Consider the following 19,553-nt stretch of genomic DNA (forward strand, 5'->3'; position numbering starts at 1 on the left):
AATCTGTCCTCATTTCTGAAGTTTTTCCCCCAGATGCAAAAAAAGTGAGGAGGGCACAGCACTGGACAAATTGCTGTCTTATAATTAGGTAGTTCCCCACCACCACCACCACTGCACTATGTCTGGGTCATGGGGGGGTGGGTGCTCACAGCTGACTTGGGGTGGGGTTGAGGGCGGGGGTAAAAGATCAAAGACTGCCCCCAGCCTTCTCCTGTGACCAATGGGTTTGGCTAGTAACTCCACCTTCCCCAGTTTGCTCCCAAGCCGGGGCTGGCTGTGTAGCTGCAGAGTGCTCTGAAACCCTCTGGCCGCGGAAGGAGATCTGCCTGCCACAACTAAACAGGTGGATTTCAGCTTGTACCCATCCAGCCTTCAAAAAGCATTCAGCAACTCTCCGGCATACCCGTTTCACAAGGGTCTCCACTCCACATCTGTTCTCCTCTACTCCTTAGAACACTGCTGGCCCATCAAGCTTTGTTACAGGTGAGGATCTGACCATGTTAATATGCCCACCCCCCTTTTCCAGCCCATCACTTCCCTGCTTAAAGTGTTCGAAATGTTCCCAGAGCCTCAAGGTGAAGTTCAAACCATTTCTTCCGGCATTCAAGGCTCCCATCTCCCTTTCCAGTCTTCTGTTGGTACCTCCTTCAGCCACTGCCCTAAACTGAGCATCCCGCCTGCACTCACCCCCATCTGTCGGCATTTGTCTGCTGCACCTGTCCAAGTCCTGCTCACCCTTACACACAGATGCCCTCTGCTCTGTACTCAGAGGGCATGCCTGTATGTCCCACATTAGCTCTTGGCACTCATTGCCATATACAATGACTTCATTCGTGCCAGCTCAGTTGCTGCCACTTAACCATTACCTTCAGGAAAGCATGAAAAAATGCTACATTCTCCCGTGTTCTCACTGTATTTACAGAGGGGTGAATGCCCCTTTTGCAGGCATTCTCCCCTGTTGTGGGCTACACCTGACAGTAGGTGGCGCCAAGGAGGCCATCCCATTGCCTACCAGGTGTTCGGGCCTGCAGTACTCCTGAGCCACCAAAAGCCTTGATCTTTTCTATGAAAATAAAGGCAGCCATCCAGGCAAAAGGTGAGACAATTATGTCAGGGTGTAAATTATATCAACAGGTGCCTGAGGAGCCAACATAGTCTCCACCAAGATTCCTTCCAAAAAGAACCAGATAGCACAGTCTCTGAAGTCCAGCTTTGATCTCTTCTGTGAAAATAAAGGGGAGACTGTGGCCCATTCTTCAGGCTAACTGGGGGACGGGGTGGGTCTGGAGCATCCAGCAGCACCCATGCACCTTTCTGAAATGTCCTCTGGGATTAGGACTGGGGGTGGTGGGTGAATCAAGCCCTAAATCTGGTAGGGGACCTGCCCCCTGCCTCAACTCCAACATACCTGAGGGCAGACACGCCTAGCACTGGTCACCCATCCTTTTTGGTTTTGTTTTTGGTTTTCAAATCAACTAGTAGTGAACCAGGAGGGTCTCCCAGGGAAGGGGCACACAGAAAACCCTGGCTTGGAGGTGAGGCCCTTGGTGGGTGGTGGTCCGTCAGGGTGGGGGGCTCCACTGGCACGTCCTTCCCAGGCAAGGCTAACCTGCAGCCTGTCCAAGGTTCTTTCTGGTGATTCTCTTTCTCAGATGGGTGCAGACAGCCTTGGCCAAGTGCAGGACGTACTCTAGATGTTGCCCCCTCTCCTGCCTACCAGCTCATCTGGGTAGGTCAGCTGGGCTGGCAGCAATCATCCCCAAGTAGAGCAAGGAGCAGAGTGCCAGCCCAGCCAGTGCCAGGGGAGCACAAGTCTGTCTCCCTGAGCTGGGCGGGCCTGGACAGAATGGACATCTGGGCCTGCTTCCTGTTTCTCTGCTGCCCACCCTCCAGCACCCCTCTGCCTCTCCCCGCTCCCAGGGAGAAACTCATGCTCTAAAGAACCAGGGGTTATCCCAGTAAAACTGGCATCTTTATAAAAGGGTCCAGGAGGTGGGGCGCCTGGGTAGCTCCATTGGTTAAGTGCTTGCCTTCAGCTCAGGTCATGATCTCGGGGTCCTGGGACCGAGCCCCACATAGAGTACCCCATCAGGCTCCCTGCTCAGTGGGGAGCCTGCTTCTCTCTCTGCCTCTGACCCTCCCTGTGCTCATCCACGTCGGCGAGTGTTTGTGCTCTCTCTATCTCTCTCAAAATAAATAAATAAATCTATTTATTTGACAGAGAGAGAGAGAGAGACAGCAAGAGCAGGAACACAGCAGGGGGAGTGGGAGAGGGAGAAGCAGGCTCCCCGCTGAGCAGGGAGCCCGATGCGGGACTCGATCCCAGGATCCCGGGATCATGACTTGAGCCGAAGGCAGACGCTTAACGACTGAGCCACCCAGGTTCCCATAAATAAATAAAATCTTTAAAATAAATAAATAATAGGGTCCAGGAGGGGCGCCCGGCTGACTCAATTAGTGGAGCATGCAACTCTTAATCTTGGGGTTGTAAGTTCCAGCCCCACATCAGATGTAGAGACTACTTAAAAATAAAATATTTTTTTAAAAAAGAGGGGAGGGTGTCCAGAAAGAGCACAACCTTCCACTAAAAGAAACAAGCCTCTTCAGTAGGGGTTTGTGGGAGGGGGGAAATAAAGGGGGAAAAAATATGTCAATAAAGACTTTCTACGCAGTGGTAGAGAAAAGCTCATCCCCAGGGGCCGGGGCAGGGAAGGAGAGGAAAGATCTGCTTTGTTTTGTCCATGTATATACATTTATAGAGCTCATATGTTGAAAACTTTACAGAGTGAGTACCTTTAGCCTATGACCACCCCTCTCTTTCTACATATTTCTCTCTGTGTCCCAACCTGCTTAACCCCTGTTGCACAAAGATATCCAATGCGGTGCCCACGAGGACTTTGGTGCACGGCCTGTCCTGCAGGGGGAAGTGAGAGTATCTAGCACAGGCCTGGGATGGTGAGGCCGTCCTCATGCACAGCCCAGGACAGGTCCCAAGACCTGGCCGCGCCTAGCGCGGAGGAAGGGGCCCCACCACCCACCACCACCCACCACTACCCTTCCATGCCAACCTGCTGTTGGCATGGCCCTGGCACAGAGGTGTCCACAGAGTCGAGGGAGGGCTACGAGCACAGCCAGGTGCTCAGGCCTGGGAGCTGAGGGTGGGGGCTGCGGAGTAGCGCCGGCGGGCATGCTTCTCACAGTACAGCTCGTCCCCCACCCAGAAGTGCCCGCGCATCTTCAGGTTCAGGCCGCAGTCTGCGCAGGTGTAGCAGCCCGGGTGGCGGTAGCGCCCCTCCTGGATGCGTACAGCGTGGTTCCTGCAGGGGGCGATGGAGAGGGCAGAGCCGTTAGCCTGGGGGCTGGGTGGAGGCGGGCCGACAGGCAGGACCGCGGCCCGTCTCATTCCCAGGGAGCCTAGCTCCCAGCCCCGATTCAGGGAAGCTCCCCAAATTTCAGACCCTGACTCCCCGAGCCTTCCTTCAGGGCTCTTGCTTCAATAACCCCCCAACCCACACCCCCAGGACCTCTAATTTAAAAAAAAAATTTTTTTCTCCTTTACACGAAGGCAGTTAAACTCCATCCTGAATTTTCTGGGTTGTTAATAGAGCAGTGGTCCCAGGTACAAGGACCCACAGCATCGCATTCCCTGGGGACAAGTTGGAAAAATGGAAGCTCTGGGGTGTGGGCCAGCAATCCCTCTGATGAGTCCCGGGGAGCTCCGCAGCTGCTCTTTGAGAACCACCCCATGCGCGTCTGCCCAGCAGGCGCGGGTAGTACCCCATTCTGCAGGCGATACCAGACACCAGAGCCCGCAGAGGCTAAGGGATTTGCCTAAAGTGAGTCATCTGACCGTTAGCACTGCGCGTTAGCACTGCGCAAGACATTTAAGGCAGGGGGAGTGGGCTTTCAGCAATTTGCCGGAGAATAGGGCTGCATTATAATGCCACCCACGGAGAAAAATGAATCTACTTCTGGAAAATCCATCCCTTTCCAAAGGAGGTGGCAGGGGGAGCAACATTTTCCAGGAGAGGGCCCCTCATCTAGAGGCAGATCTCCAGAGGCTTTGAGATTACTGGAGAGAAATCAGACACAGTAGCGTTTCTTCCTCCGAGGAGGAGAGCGAAAGGAATCAGGAAGGAGGAGATGCAGCGGGAAGAAGCCAGCAGGGCACTGTGAGAAGCCTGAAAATAACGCACATCACCCCCTCCCACAGGTGCACCGTGGCAAGGCCTCCCTCCAGGGGCCCTAACTGGTTGCTCTCGGCAGAGCCCTCCTGAGGTCACCCCCCCAACCCCGGCCCTGGCCTCCCCCCAGCCGCCCTGTCGGGGGGGAGGGCGTGCCTGCCTCCCAGGCTGCCCACACTCACACAATGCTGGTGTTGCACCTCTCACACGTGTGGAGCTTGGGTGGGGTGGCCGGGGCCCCGGAGGTGGGCAGGGAGGACTGGGGGCTCAGCTGACTGGGCAGGAAGGCAGGCGTGCCACCTGGGAGGGGTGGGGGCAGACAGACACATTGGAGCGCGTGGCCCGGTGGCGGCAGCCAGGCAGGCCATGCTCACTCCTCCGGCACAGCTCTGAGGAGACTCCTGAAAGGCACACTTACACAGGACCTCTAAGGGGACACTGGGTGTGAGGCAGGTAGGTAACGGACGAAGGGAGTGATGGCGGCCGCTCCTTGGCCGAGGCCGAGTTAGCCCAGGCTATGGCAACCAAGGAGTGTCTGTGCTGTGTCTACATACCCCACCAAGCAGGCGTTTCCCCTCGTGATCCGGTCAAGATGATATTAATTAAAAGATGATAATCATAGATAATAGCAGCCCCACAATACCTTCACATGGTTTTCAAAGGGCTTTTATGGGCACTGTTGCATGTGAGCCTCGGAACGACACCGATGTTACTGGGCAGGTATGGTCCCTGTTGGCAGCCAAGGACTCCAAGACTCCAGCGGTGAAGTCACAGGCTGTCTGCGCTCCCCCCACCCCACCACCTCTCCCTGGGCCCTGTCCGGGGGGCCCACCAAGGCCTCGGAGTCAGGATTTGCTCCCTGCCCCCTGACCCCATTGAACACCCAGGAGCTAATGTCAGAGTTGAAACCAGCCCCCAGGTTGTACTGGTGAGGCTGTGGACCCAGCGCTCCTGCCTGTCCCATCGTCTGCCTCCCTGAGACCACTGCCAGGCCAGGCCTCCTCGTCCCTCCCCTGCACTACACACACACACAGCACCACTGCACCCCGACCACCACCTCGGCAGCTGTTCAGGCCTGTCCGGCCCGATCAACAGTTCCTCAAGGGCCGACAGGTGCCCGACTGCCCTCAGCCCCCACACTCGGCACACCACTGGCCCATCAGACAAGCACAGGAAATGTCTGTCGAATGAACAACTGAATGGCTGGCGAGGGCCCGTATCTCTCTTCTTGCTCACTCCAGCATCGGCCTGGCACTATTTAACAGGCCCTCCTGGGTTAGGGCGCTCCTGTGCCTGGCACATGAGACCCCACAGCCAGGACTCAACCTCCAAGACCAGGCCCCGCTACTCTCTTGCTCCCACAACAAAGCCCCCTTCCCCCCACCCCCTGCAGGCCACGGCGCTCCCTGCCACCATCTCCCCCCCCACCCCCCTCCCCAGTGCCCTGCCCTCTCTGAGGCTCAACTCCCTGCCGCCATCTTAAGGCCGTTTGTTAAAGTCTTGATCTTTCTTCAAGGGTCAAGTCAAATTCATCTTCCTCCATGAAGCCCTCCCTGGGGACCCAGCACCCACGGGCCCTACCCCCACCTTTATCATTCCCTTGACACTTTCCTGATCCCAGCCAGCACCTCTGGGTGCACCCCTGTAACTCCTACCAGATTGAAAGCTCCTTTAGTGCAGGGACTTCCCCTTGGTGCCTACTCCTGTGATGAGCACTTAAGAAATACCAGTTCAATATCACGTCCAGTCAGGGGTGTCCTGCCAGAACCTACTTCCTACACTCAAACCCCCCAGGGGCTCACCTCTCTCCTCAGCCTCCAGGGCTTCCTGCAAGAGCCGAAAGGAGCTGGACTGCCGGGGGGCGACCCGTGCCTCACGATTCTCCTGCAGCATCTTGTAGACTTCTGAGTCCTCTTCCAGAAGGCGGCTTCCCCCTTCTGAGTCCACACTGCAGGGACAGGAGGCAGCCAGGAGTGAGGGTCCCTTCCTGGGTATGAGGACCAGCACGGGCGCAGGGAAAGAGTGCCCTAGGGGAAAGGATTCTGGGGGGGGTGGGATTCAGAGGAGAGCCAACTGGGCTTAAAGCAGCCGGGACCCTCCCCCACTCCCCGCCGCCCCCCTTCCTCCTCTCTGGAAAGCCTGTCTGTCTCCTACCCTCCCAGGCCTTCCAGGATTCCACCCCACCCTCCAGGGCCCACTGCTACCTGAGCCTGGGGCTGGAGGAACGTGGACCCGGGGAAGGCGGCAGCACCAGCACAGCCGAGTCCCCGGTGCGGGTGAGGCTGGCCTGCGGGACAGAGAGGCACCAGGGGAGGAGTCAGCGGCTCGAGCCTTTGGCCTGCACAGCCGTCTGGGCCGCCGAGCCAAGCCCGGCTGTTCCCCAGGCCCAACACCAGAGGGCTCCCAGCTCCCGCTGACCAGCAGGCCCTGGGCAGGGTGGAGGGGGCCACCACCTCAGCCCTGCCCGCAGGGTACCAGGGACTGCTCCTGCTCAGTCCCAGAAGGGGAGAGTGGCCAGCCCCCATTATGGAAGTGTTAATGGTTCTGCAAGGAGATTGGGCAAGGGGCAGAAGGGCAGAGAGGAAGTAAGCAGATCCTTTCGCAGTGAGGAGAAGGAAGCACAAGGGATGGAGTGAAGGGCCCAAGACCCCTCTCGGGCTCAGGGCTGGGGCTGCACGAGGGACCTCTCTCCTACACACACTTCCTCTCCTGAGAGGGCCCAGGTCTCCTGGCTGCCCTGGAGGTCTGGTTCTGCCCCAGGGAGTCTTGAGGGGGGCCAGGCCCATTTTGGACCCACGGCCCAGCAGCAGCGCCCCCTCTCCAGGCACGCACTGTCCATCTTGGGCTCCCTACACTTGCTGTCTATGTGGAAATCTCGACTTCAACCTCACTGTTGCTCCACCTTCTGGCCTGCACCTCTGCACCCACCCCTCCTACCCGGCCTCCTCTCCCTTGCCAGCCCCCACGGAAAGGGTACCTCAGAGACAACCAGACAGGCCACAGTGCACCAGGCTGAGGGCACGGTTCCCCGGAAGGCCAAAGTCCCTCAATTTTAAGAGTCAAAGTCAGGGACAAAGTATGGGGTTAAATGATAAAACAGAAACTTGAGGGTTTTGAGAAGACAGCCCTCGACCCTCACTCTTCTTCCACCAGTCTACATCCCTCTTGCTCTTGGTGCCATGTGGTCCACTGTCAGACAGTAAGACACTTTCCTCAGGAAGGGCGGTCAGCACCAGGTACTCAAGAACCACGGCCCTCGCGCCGTCAGCGGCCAGGCTGTGCCCGGAACAGGGCAGTGACTAGCGGGGAGGGCGGCCCAAATCCACCCAGGCTCTCTTTGCAAGCCAAGTCCTCATGCCAGCCAGAGGGAGGGGTGCTGTCTTCACTTCACATCTGCTCACCGAGGCGTGCGCCTACCCAGAGGTGGCAGCTTCCAGTTTCCAGAAGGGCCCCATAAAGGCTGGTGGGGTCCTGTGCCTGCAGCTCAGGAGCCGGTAGCAAGGCCACGGCCACAGCAGACTGGGATGGGGGCACCTCATCTACAGCCACCTCTAACCCCCTTCCTCCTGCCAGACCACCGTGCCCTGGTGGAGAGGAGCCCAACTCCCTCCCTGGGAGCAGCTCTGCCTTTCTCCTCCCTCCCTCCCAGTCAGCTAGGGACACCTGCCCTCACAGAAGAAACCTGTCATCCCCAAGTCCAGAGAAGCAGCTCACCTGCCCACCAAGAGCTCATCTGTAGCCAACACCTCTCAAACTGTGTTCTGGTGAACACAGGGATGTTAATAAGTGTGTGGCAGGTGTGTGTGTCGGGGGGGGGGATGCCAGGAGAAATTCTATAGTTAAATAAGTTTAGGAAATTAATAAAATTAAATATATTTCTCATGGCACTTCTTAGAACCTTTAAGGTGCTAAAAGTATACAGTGGCTCCCAAGAGGGAGGTGTGGGATTCCCACACCATCTGACCACAGCCTCATTCATAGACCAGAATGCAAGCCTCACTGGGTTAGGAATTTCTGTTTATCCACCAATGCATCCCCAGAGACTAGAAGGGTGCCTGACACAAAGCAACTGCTCAGCAGAAGTTTGTTGAAGGAATGACCACGGTCCTCAGGCCAAAGAAGGGAACTCGGAGCATGGGGACTGACTGGGAGGTCCAGAGAGAGAAAGAGGGGCTTATCCAAGGTTAGATGGTAGAGGTGGGACTACCCCAAGTCTCCCTGCCACCCAGCCCAGGGCTCCTGTTTACACTACATGGGTGGTCCTCAGATCTTTGCATCATGTCCCCAAGGGCTCCTTAAAACACAGATTGGTGCCCTTGCTCCACACCCTCACCCCTGCATCTGATTCAGTAAGTCCAGGCTGGGACCTGAGAATGTGCATTTCTAACAGGTTCCGAGGTGTTGCTGCTGGCTTGGGAGCCACTCCCTGTACCACCAGCATCTCCCCTTTGCCCAAGTTTGGGAACCACAAGGAAGAAGGCCAAGATGGATGGACCCTCTCCAGCCATGCCCTGGGCCAAGCGCACTCCCAGCTGGTCTCAGCCCAAAGATCTCCCAGAGAAGCCCCTCCCCACCCCCACCCAGGCCCAAACATGCCAGGTCTTGCCTGTACACTGCTTTCCCATCTCCCTGGCTTATCAATCTCTAATCTAAACCCTACCCGGTCCTACCTTGGACGTCCAGCAAAATTCCTGACAAAGCCTTCTCAGGCCACCCAGCCCACACTCATCTTTCCCCTCCCAGAATGCCTCCTGCTTTCATAATTAAGACCACACTGTTTAGCTCTTAATTGTTCCCAAACTGCTTGTCTTATCTCCCCAACTACACTTTAAATTCTTTAAAGACGGGGGTCTTATCGAATGCATCTCTTTGCCTACATTGCCCGGCAGGCCACTGAGTGGGCCCACAAGGAGTCACTGGTGAACCCCTACCGTGCAGCCCCCACAGGAGCCCTCTCCTTCTTTCCCCAGAGCCCCCAGTTTCTAATGCCCTCCCCCAGCCATCTCTAAAGGCTCTGCTTTCTGGAATGCAAAATCAACCGGAGGTAGGATTCCAGCAGCTGGGCCTCATCCCCTTCACCCCAAAGGCTGGACATGCCCCCCCCAACTCTGCTCCCAGCAGCTGTGGCCCAGGACTGTTGGCGGCCTTACTCCCTCACTTCCTCACTCCTGCCCTTAGAGAGGAGAAATACCACCAAGGCGGGGGGGGGGGGGGGGGGGGGGGGGGGCGCTGTCACTAATTCACAGTGGGACCTGGCGGGGGGGGGGGGGCGGGGGGCGCTGTCACTAATTCACAGTGGGACCTGGCGGGGGGGGGGGCGGGGGGCGCGGTCACTAATTCACAGTGGGACCTGGCGGGGGGGGGGGGGGGGGGGGGGGGGTGCGGCGGTGTGGAAGGTTGTCCAGGGTAGAAGGGCAGGGAGGAGGGCAGACAGAAAGTAAGCCAAGTGCAACTTGAGGCAGAACCACAGTCCCACTGGTGGTTCTCTGGGCTGAGTCAGAGGAGGAGGAAGGAGGATGGGGTGATGGGAGTTGGGGGCGGGCATGGGGCTTGGAATGGGGAGGAATGTGTTCAGGAGATGCAGCCAGAACCAAAGGGAACCATCCCAACAACAGCAGCAAAACTATTTCAGCCCTGGCCCAAGAGAAACACTCAGGAAGGGAGGACGCTAGCAGGAGGGGGGCGGCAGCAAGTGGGAGGACAGGAGGCAGAAGGCCACCTGGGACTGGCCAGCCGGGCTTGGGGCACATAAGCACGGCCCGCCAGCAGACACAGTGGCCTCCGGGCTCAGGAGAGGGGTATGCTTGTTGCTGGAGATGGAGGTGCTGGCTGCCCCAGGGGGACCCGCCCTCTGCGGCCCCACGGGGGCCACTGGCACCCTGGCCGGATGGGAGGCTCTCTCCTCCTCCCAGTCAGCTCACCTGGTGGCTTCCGGGGCGGCCCCCGAAGGAGAAGCGGTCAGCAGCAGTGGGTCCCGGGGAGCGTGCCAGGCTCTGGAAACTGAAATGCGGGAAATGGACGGTGTGTGGGACGCCTGGCACACAGGGACACAGCCTGTCTCAGGGACACAGAGGGTGCCCTCAGGCTCCCCTAAACCCAGCTACTGAGACTGAGAGGCCTGTTCTGGACCCCGTGGCCATCCCCCTGCACTCACCTGCGGCTGACCACGGCCTCTCCAGGGAGGGCACGCGGGCTGCTGGGGGGCAGGGTAGAGAAGGGGCTGCCCAGCTGGGGGCTGGAGGACACGGGGCTGGAGCAGGAAGACCGCAGGGAGGACTGGCTGTCTGCGTGCGTCCTCACGGAGCCCTGCGGAGAGAAGGGCCGGGAAGGGAGCACCCATCCCCATTGCCTACCGGCCCTGCCCCTCAGGGCTCCCCTCACTTCAGGGTGCTGGAGTTCCCAGCAGGAGGCACCATCCTACCTGGAAGCGAGTCACCAGCACTTCCACAGAGCTTTCCCCATTGGTCTGCCTGGGGGAAGCAGCCTGGGACCTGAGGAGAGGCCAGAGGGAGGCAGGTCACAGGAGTCCTGGAACCCTGCTCACCTGACAGGGGCTGCAGATTTCAGCTGTTCCCACAACAGATTCTCAAGACTCGTAAAATGTTCAAGAAATGTGGACATCAGGTTGTCAACTTTCAACTTTGCCAAGTTCAAAACAAACAACTATTATTAATAACCACCATCATTTCTCAAAGGAATGGACAGTTTAGCATCAATATGAAGAATGGACATAATTGCATAAATTCAATTTTATTAAAAACTCACAGTATCCCCTTTCTTTTTTTTTTAAGATTTTTCATTTATTTACTTGAGAGAGAGCACGAAAGGGCACCTGCTGGGGGGTAGGGCAGTGGGAAAGGGAAAAGCAGACTCCTTGATCAGTATGGAGCCTGGACATGGGGCTCGATCCCAGGACCCTGAGATCATGACCTAAGCCAAAGTCAGACACTTAACCAACTGAGCCACCCAGGCGCCCCTCTTTTTTTTTAAGTAATCTCTATGCTCAACATGGGGCTCAAACTCAAGACCCAGAGATGAAGTCTTATATGCTCCACCAACTGAGACAGCCAGGCACCCCTCTTTTTATTTCTTTTTCTTTTTTCTCTTTTCTTCTTTTTTTGGGCATTTCATCTAGACTTTGTCATTGGTAAGCATCAGTTTATAGATTGATTCTGGGGGAGATTGCTGAGTTCATATAAATAATCCTTTATCTTTCACACACGGAGAAAGTGAAGCCCAGAGAGAGAAAAGGAGTTTCCTAAAGCCCAACAGTGGCCAGCCCGCTGTGCACTCTCCTCTGCCCAGCCAGAGGCTGTCCCCCACCAGCTTTGCTGCTAATGGCTGGAATATCTTTGAGAGGGTCATTCCCGGTCCCTTCTGAAGTCTTCTCCTCCATAAAACAAAGGGTGGAGCCTGTCTCCTCGCCCCCCCGCCCCCCCCCCCGCCATCCTGCAGGACCTAGAGAGTCAAGGCAACAAGCGGGCCCTGCTCCCCACCAATCACCAAGGTAGCCAGCAAAAGAGGTGCCCCCCACCTCAGCTCCCCGGGGACCCCCCCCAAGACCCTTCCTGCTGGAATCTTGAACAGGAGGCCATTGGAGGGCTGGGACTAACTGAGGGTGAAGAGCGAGCCTGCCATGTCCCAACCCCACTACACCATTCTTGGATCTCTGGCCACTTCTAGAGAGGTCAACAAGAACTGCAGTCACCGCACACCACAACAGCCTCAGCCTCCCCAAGGAGGGGTGTGGGGCCAGAGTGAAGGGAGCTTGCACTTTGGCTCGAGTCCAGAGCACTGCTTCCTGCCAGTTTCTGGTTGCTCCTGTAGAGGAGACTGGGAGGGTTTAGGAGCAGCCCAGACAAAAAGAAGAGGCAGTGAGTCTTGACCTGCCCAACATGGAGCTGGAAACCTGGAGGGACTTGGTCAGGCCCACTCCCTGATGGCACTGGGTCCCTCTAAGAGGAGCCTACAGGAAGTGATGGCGTGAGCAGCTCCCCGCCCCTCCGCCACCCCACTCTGCAGTCCCTCTTAGATTTTGGTTCCCTTCCCAGATGCCTTGAGGTACTCTCCACCCACCTCCTCTGGGTCCCACTCCTGCAAACACTCACGAGCCTGAGTGGCATGAGGGAGTCACTAAAGGGGCCAAGGCCATGCAAGCATCATGGGAGCCAGCTTCTATGGCACTGTGGGATGGTGGGGGTGAAGAGAGGGCATGGAGCCAGGGTCCAGAGAGAGCCCAGTGATGGGAGGGGATGGCAGAGAGGCAGGACATACCTGACTCAGGTTCAAGGCCCGCCCAGAGGGTTCTCCTGGCTGGGGGATCTCCCAGCATTCCTGCCCTGTGACTCACTTTGATGCCCCACCCCAGGAAGCCACCTGTTCCCACCCCCACCCCCAACCCAGGCCTCCTGGCCGAAAACCCAAGCCTGGGAATCTGCCTTCACCTGCACAGCCCCGAGAGGCAATGTGTGTGTATGTGGTGGTGGGGGGGAGCGGACAGAGGTGTTCTATGGGGAGTGAGCCCCTAAACTCCTCAAACCACCCCCCCAGGATCTGAACAAAGGCCATCCCCTCTTGGAGGCAGGGGCCCAGGAGACCCAGCCTAAGGCACACCTTTCCCCTCTTCAACCCACTTCATGCCCACACCCTGTACCCTGCACACTTGGGAACCAGTCAAACCCGGGCATCCAGGTGGTTGATGCCAGCCTGCCCTGCCCATGGCTGCATGCCCGGCCAGGCACAGGGACACCCCTCTGCCCACCCTGCTACAGCTCCAGAGCCTGGACCTTCTCAAACATGAGCCAAAAAGGCCCAGGAAGGCCAGGTTGGGGCTGAGGTCAGCCACCCTGCAGCAGGCTGGCAGAGGGGAGAAGAATGCTGGCAGGCCCAGCAGAGGTGGGGGGCCTACCGGTCTAGCTGCAGCCTCAGGGGTGAGGGGCTATGGCGGATCTTGCTCTGGGCCTCAGCATGAAGCATGCCCTCAGCACTCTCCCCGTTGATGGCCAGGATAATGTCGCCAGGCCGGAGGTCAGCAGCCTCAGCCTTGCCCCTCTCAGTTACCTGCAGGGGATGAGAAACAAGTGGTCTGAGATACGCCTGCTCAGACAGCGATGACATTCCTATAGGGATGGAGGATAGGGGTTTCTCTCTGTCCTGCCCAAGAAACACAGCAGCGGGTTTGAACCAGGCTGGCCCGTGTCCCCCTTTGTCTCCCTGCCCAGCAGTGTCTGCCCAGCTCATCGGCTAATCCCCTCCCAAAGCTGGAGCGGAACAACTCCCCTCACCCCAGCACGGGAACCCTCGCAGAGCCTCCCGAAGAAATGGCAGGATTTCAGGGGCTGTGCTTGGAAATACTTCTGGATAGGGAGCCCTGCCCTTGCAAAGCACACCATACAGGTAGCTGCCGCGTGAATGCTCCCTGGCCTGGGCCTGGGTCAAGAGGACACTACCAAGGACTTGGGGCTCCTGTTCTAGTAACCTCCCCAAGTGGCTGCCAGCAGGTATAGGCTTGGTGACCAAGGAGAAAAGAGCAGGCCCTGTACTTGGCCTAGTTCCCTTTCACTCCCTAGAAGTCTGTTCCCGAAGTGGTCCCCACAACCCCATGGCAATGGGGCCCTTGTCCTCCCCAGGCTAACACTCCCAGAAGCCGGCCTTCTGACTCCAGAATAAAAAAAGAAAGGTGCCTATGGAGACCAAGTAGACAGGGCAGACCCTAACTCTGGGGGTACCTCCTTAGCTCCTGGAACTAGCCCTTACCTTGGTCACCATGATGGGTGTGTGGAAATCCCTGCCCCCAGTGATCCGGAAGCCCCAGGGCCCAGGCCCCACCACATCCACCGTCAGTGCCATATCTGAGGAAGAAGGGACAGAGACCCTGTAAGGTGGTAGAAGAAGCAAAAGAGAGAGGATGACAGGTCCAGAGAGCCGCCAGTTAGTGGCTGGGGGGGGGGTGAGGGGGAGGGTAGAGGAAGTGACTAACTCCCTCCTTCACCCCCCCACCCCGGTTTCACTTCCCCCCACCCTGGGAAGCCATGACTCTGAGTTCCCCCTTTACCGCCACAGTCTTCAGCAGCGCAGCTCCCAGAAGGCAGGCCATTAGGGTGCCTCACAGGGCCTTGCTGGATGGAGACCAGGCGGGCAGGGACTGGAGGTGGTAGGAGATGTCTCCGTTTCCGCCCCCCCCCCCCCCGGGGCAAGGCTAAGTCCCATCAGTGCTTGCTTCCTGTCCCCAAAACTGACTGCACAAGGTACTTCCTCCCCACTCTGGGCGAGGGCAATACTCTGGTAATAGAAGTGACAGCAAACAAGGGGGTGATGCCACCACAGACTGTTCAAGTTGTTGGCTGGGTGGGGACTGGCCCAGGGTCTTCAGAGGGGCCTCCGGGCTGCCTGCCTGTCCCCTGGCAATGCGGTCCAGGTAGGCAAGACTAGGCTTCCCACCTCCCCCAGGGGCCTGCTGCCCTCTGAACAGCCCCAGCCAGAAGGACGGGCTCATGTGCCAAGCTGGGCACACCCACCCCCTGGCAATGGCTAGCAGGGCGAGCTGACTGATGCTGCCTGCTAGCTGGGGCCACAGGCCTCCCATCCACTGCCCCCTCCGCTGGGCAAGGGAGTGTCCTTGCAGACCCAGCCCTGGTAGGATTTCCTGAGCCTCTAGTTATGGAGTCAGGAGCCAACCCAGGCAGGAAGCTGTAATGCCAGCCCTGGGCCACCACCCTGCCCAGCACCCACCCCGGAGGCTGCCCCTGGGGAGGCCCAGAGACTGCAAGTGCTGTGGGAATCTATCAAGGACACTAGGGCCACTTCCCGTGTTTAAGAGCCTGGGGAGAGGGCGCCCAAGCAAGAAGAGCTGTCTGCCCTCTCCCTGGTCCTTGGCTTCGCCTTTTGCCCAGGCCTCGCTCCTGTCCCTGCCCAGGTCGCCCAGGTCCCCAGGCCGGCGCTGGCGGTTCACAGAGACTTTGGATTCTCAGACCTTTGAGCCGGCCGGTGGACTCCGCGCCCCGGGCCGCGGGGAGGTGCCCAGCCTGTCGGCCCGCCCGGCTCTCCCAGTTCTGGCTTCTTCTACGCTCCGAGGCCAAAGTACCCGCGGGCCGGGTGCTGGAGGAGGAGAGCCCGGGATCAGGAAAGCCCAGCACGCGGGGGACACCGGCCTCCAGGCGAGGCTGCAGGGACTGGGGCCGTGGGCAGAGGAAAGAGCCAGGGTGCCGAGAGCAGCGCAGAAGGGGCGCGGGCGCGCAGAGCTGCGGGGTCCCCGGAGCCGGGAAGGTCGCCGGCCGTGCGGACGGTGCGCAGGTGGGCGCGCTCACCTGGCTCCCGCTCACCTGGCTCCCGCTAACCCGTCGGGCTGGGCGGCCAGGCCCGGGAGGGAAGGGAAGGGAAGGAGGGAGGGTGAGGAGACACCGCCGCTGCCGCCGCCGCCGCCGCCGCCGCTGCCGCCGTCTGCCCGACTCTGGGGAGAGCCCGCCCGGGGCTCCAGGACCTGCCTCCGCCCATGTGATCCCGGGGCCGCCCCTGCCACCGCCCCTGGCCCGGGAGGCCGCCTCCTCCGCGCAGCCCAGCCCCGGCGCGGCCACCTGGCCCGCGCCCTGCTGGGGTGCGCGGGGGTTTCTTTCCCTAGAGCCCCCTAGAGGCTGCGGTCGTCCTCCCCGAGGTGCCCTTCTCCCGACTGCTCCGGGAGGCCCGGGGAGGCGTTCCGGTGACGGGTCGCGAGACCCACTGCGCGGACAACAGAGGCTGTCGCCCCCTGAAGCTCTCCCAGGCCGGCCGCGCCCACCCGCCTTCACAGGGGCCCTCGAGCCACCCCTCCTCCCCCCCGCCCCCCCGCCACACACACACCCCAGGCCCGGGCGGGGGAGGGCCTGCTGGGCCTGTCTGCGGTCCGCCTGCCTCCTCCGCCCACTCCCGGCTCCGACTCCGCAGCTGGCGCGGATGCAGCCCCGACACCCACAGATCCCGAGCCGGGCCCTCCCCCGCGCCCTCCTCAGCTCCGTTCCCCAACGGCCCGCGCGCTCCCCGGGCGCTGGCTGCGGGCTGCTGGGTTCTTGGGGCTGCGCAGAGCTGCCCCAAGATGCTGGAGATGCCCCGCGAGGCTGCGAGGCTCAGTGCGACCTTCGAGGCCCAGGAGCTGGAGGGAATCCTGGCTGGCAGTCGCTGGGCACTCTCCTGGGCTCATACTTTTCCATTCCTGGCTTCCCTCCCCTCACCCTCTCTGCTGCCCTGCCTGGGGTGGGCCAGCCCCAGCAATCACCACGGGCCCTCGCTGCCCGTGAGGCCCAGCCTTCTGCCAACCACCTGGAACCCAGGCTCTAGGGAAAGGGAGAGGGCAGCCAAGGAAAGGCCCCAGGCACCAGCTCAGAACCATCTGGCAAATGGCTCCCCAGCGCCATACCTGCCAACCCTCAACTCAGACACGTCAGGGCCCACCAGAGCCGACTCTGGCATCTCCCATCGGTCTCCACTTTGCACTCCGTCAGGCTGGTCTGTTGTCAGGGAAGCACACCTGTGGGTACAGCTGTAACTTGCCTGCCTCAGGTATGAGTCATTCCCTCCAAGTTCCCTCTGCAAGGAGTGCCCTCACCACTCTTCCCGCCTACTTATGCCCTGTATCTCATCCTCCCTGCACTGACAGCCAGCATACTGCAGCAGACCTCCCGTCCCCGCCCTCCCATGGCCTCTGTCCTGGGTGTGTGTAAGCCTCTCTCCCACCAACCAGTCCTGGGCCTCCTGGAGTGGCCACTTGGCCTGACACTGGTGCTCTACCACCCAACTAGACTGGAAGCCCTTGAGGGAGCAGGAAACTGCAGGACAGGCAAGCATAGCCTTGGGGTCACACAGACCTAGCCTCAAATGCCAGATCTGCCTCTTAGTGTGTGACCGTGGGTAATTTCCTCACTTTCCCAATGAGTAAAATGGGGATAGTGCCTACCTTAGCCTCCTGTGTGCAGACTGTCCTCCCATATAAAGCTACTGGCATGCAGGTTCCTCTTAGGGCGAGGGAGGGTGGTGATTAGTTCACCGCTCCATTCCCAGAGCCTAGCACAGTGCCTGGCACACAGTGGGCATTCAATAGATGTCAAATGAATATTGTTTGAATGATTGAATGGATTCATTTCCCTTCCTTCACCCCCAATTTGTGGCCAGAGCCTCTGTTTTACATCTCTTTGTGCTCCTGACTTTTCCCTCGTCCCTAGCATTTACAGGTTAATCTGCAGGATTTCTGCTCTGTGGGTTGTGCATTCACAAAACTCACGACCAAGACAAAATCGACTGACCCAAGGGCAAAACCCTGTGGACCAGAAGGGAGTACTGTCCTGCTCTAAGCAACTCTGCAGCCCTGGGCAAGTCACTCCACTCACCTCTCTCAGGGGATGAGCATCCCCAGTGGCCTACAGCGCGTTCTGACTCCAACCCCGCAGGTCCCCCTTGCACCCCCCTGGGCCTGTGACCTGTCCCCTCCCCTCCTGCCTCCCGCCAGGTCAAGGCACAGAAGCAGTCATTGTGCAGGCAGCGCTGTCATGGCAGGCAGCCCAAGGGTGTAGTGTTGGTGTGCTGCAGAGGTTTCAGGGCTCCATCAGAGGGTGTGGATTTGGTTTCTGCCCCAGGGAGAGGAAGTCTCAGTCAAAGCTGATATCTTTTTTGAGGGCATCAGGGAATGGGAAGAAGCTGGGACAGGGGAGCTGGAACAGGCCAGTGGGTTTCTGAAGAATGGTCATTTCCACAAGATGGGCTGGAGCCGCCAACTTAGAAGCAGATCGTGGTGAGGACTGGGGTGGACGGAAGAGACGGAGGCCACATAGGTCTTGTTCTCCTAGCTGCTGTTTAACCACCACTGGGGCCCAGGCCACACCCAGGCTCAAGGAAACTGCCGGGGCCAGGCTATGGCCCTGTCATTCATAGGCAGAACTAGGCACCACCACCTCTTCCCACCCACCTGGGGTGGGGGTGCCCTAAGTGACAGGCCTGGCAGACAGGACTGCCAGGAAGAACATAGAAGACGCCCAACCCAGTGAAGTCCTTGGCCTCACGCATGACCTTCCTTGTCCAGGAGGTCAAGGTCCACAATGTCCCAAATTTCTGCATTTTGTGTACCTGACTTCACATTCTATAATGATGTGACCCAGACAACTTAATTTCTCCGCCTCAGGCTGCTGTCCCGTAAAATGGAATCCTACCCCCACCACTGGGAGGCTTACGTCAGAGAGCACATGGGGAGCACCTTATGCCCTGCTCAGCTACCAGCAGCTGCCAAGGAATGGAGTTTTCTTTCCTGGCAGAGCAGCCAGGCCCGGACTGCGCCACTCCGTTGCCCTGCAGGGACCACCAAGCCCCAGGAGCCTGAAACCTTGGGTGAGAAGAGTTGCTTTGGCTAAGCTGTGTCCTATCCCCCTCCCAGCTTCCTGCAGTCGATGGCTCAAAAACCCAAGCCCAAAGGGGAAAGTAAGCAAACACACGAGCGCTTCGGTGTGGAAATGGAGCACACAGAAGGAAAACATTAGGAGCAGAACAGCTAGAAATGTCATCTAGTCCAGCAGCCCCATGGCGGCTCCGGAATCAAAACAGCCTGCACACAAGGCCGCGTTCAGCGCTCATCTCTGGTTTCTCCCCACGGTCGGGCTTGCCCTGGGCCCCATGACGTTCTCTCTCTTGGCACTGCCTGTCGGACGGCTGCCCGATCCTGGGGGCTGCCCCGTTCTGCCTGCGACCGGAGGGCTGAGATCTTCAGACAAGGATGGTGCTTTTCCACCCTCCCCTTTCACACACAGCCTCACGGCCCACCTGGTTCCCAGCACAGCCAACCGTAGAAAGAATGCCATGGTCCTAAGCAGGAGGAGCCTCCTGCCCGGAAGGAAAAGGACTGGCAAGGTCCCTGGTATCCAGGTTTATTTTACATTCTCTTCCAGAGGGGACTTGGGGGTTGGAGGAGCTGGGGAGGCAGGAGGGGAGGCTCCCTGGGGAACACCTGGAGCAGGCCAGTCCTCTGAGGCCCAGCCCTTCCTGGGCCTTACGGCAGCCCGGTCACACACACAGCCCAGGGCTTGGCAGCCTTGGGGAAGGCGGGGCCTTCGAGCAAGACCTCTTGCCAGGCCTTGGGCACTAAGCGGTGCTGTGTCCCTCTCCCACCTCACTCCCAAACCCAGCTGGAAGCAGGAAGGCAAAGGGGGCAGCGGGCAAGCTGGAGCGAAAGGGGACGAATCCGCTCCAGGCAGAGGAGGCCTTTGGTCTCTGTTAGGTTAGGAAGCTGGTCCTTGGTAGAGGAACCCCATGGGGGTAAAGCCGGGAGCCGGTCCCTGTTAGAGGAAACGCCATAGCCAGGCGGGGTGGGGGTGGGGGTGCTCCTGGGTCTGGTCTCAATAAGGCCTGGAAACAGTC

The 19,553-nt window shown here is 59.1% G+C and overlaps 1 protein-coding gene across 10 annotated transcripts; it reads right to left on the minus strand.

Annotated features, from left to right (window-relative positions):
* Nucleotides 1–2,733: 2,733 nt before the first annotated feature.
* PDLIM2 (PDZ and LIM domain 2) lies at nucleotides 2,734–16,637 on the minus strand. Of its 10 annotated transcripts, none has more exons than XM_027598787.2 (11): nucleotides 15,506–15,781; nucleotides 15,157–15,281; nucleotides 13,941–14,058; nucleotides 13,093–13,244; nucleotides 10,606–10,675; nucleotides 10,339–10,490; nucleotides 10,106–10,184; nucleotides 6,389–6,471; nucleotides 5,987–6,132; nucleotides 4,367–4,484; nucleotides 2,734–3,317 (listed from the first exon to the last, which is right to left on the minus strand). In XM_027598787.2, exons 3-11 carry the CDS (start codon nucleotides 14,031–14,033, stop codon nucleotides 3,140–3,142), a joined length of 1,071 nt encoding a protein of 356 aa, XP_027454588.2. In that variant the 5' UTR covers nucleotides 14,034–14,058; nucleotides 15,157–15,281; nucleotides 15,506–15,781; the 3' UTR covers nucleotides 2,734–3,139. The 10 variants fall into 10 exon arrangements, with proteins under 10 accessions (XP_027454588.2, XP_027454595.2, XP_027454587.2 ...); XM_027598794.2 differs by having other exon boundaries at nucleotides 13,941–14,035; nucleotides 15,506–15,780; XM_027598786.2 differs by having other exon boundaries at nucleotides 13,941–14,035; nucleotides 15,491–15,780.
* Nucleotides 16,638–19,553: the final 2,916 nt, after the last annotated feature.

The sequence above is a fragment of the Zalophus californianus genome, chromosome 2 (genome assembly GCF_009762305.2).
Source record: "Zalophus californianus isolate mZalCal1 chromosome 2, mZalCal1.pri.v2, whole genome shotgun sequence".
Lineage (NCBI taxonomy): Eukaryota > Metazoa > Chordata > Mammalia > Carnivora > Otariidae > Zalophus > Zalophus californianus.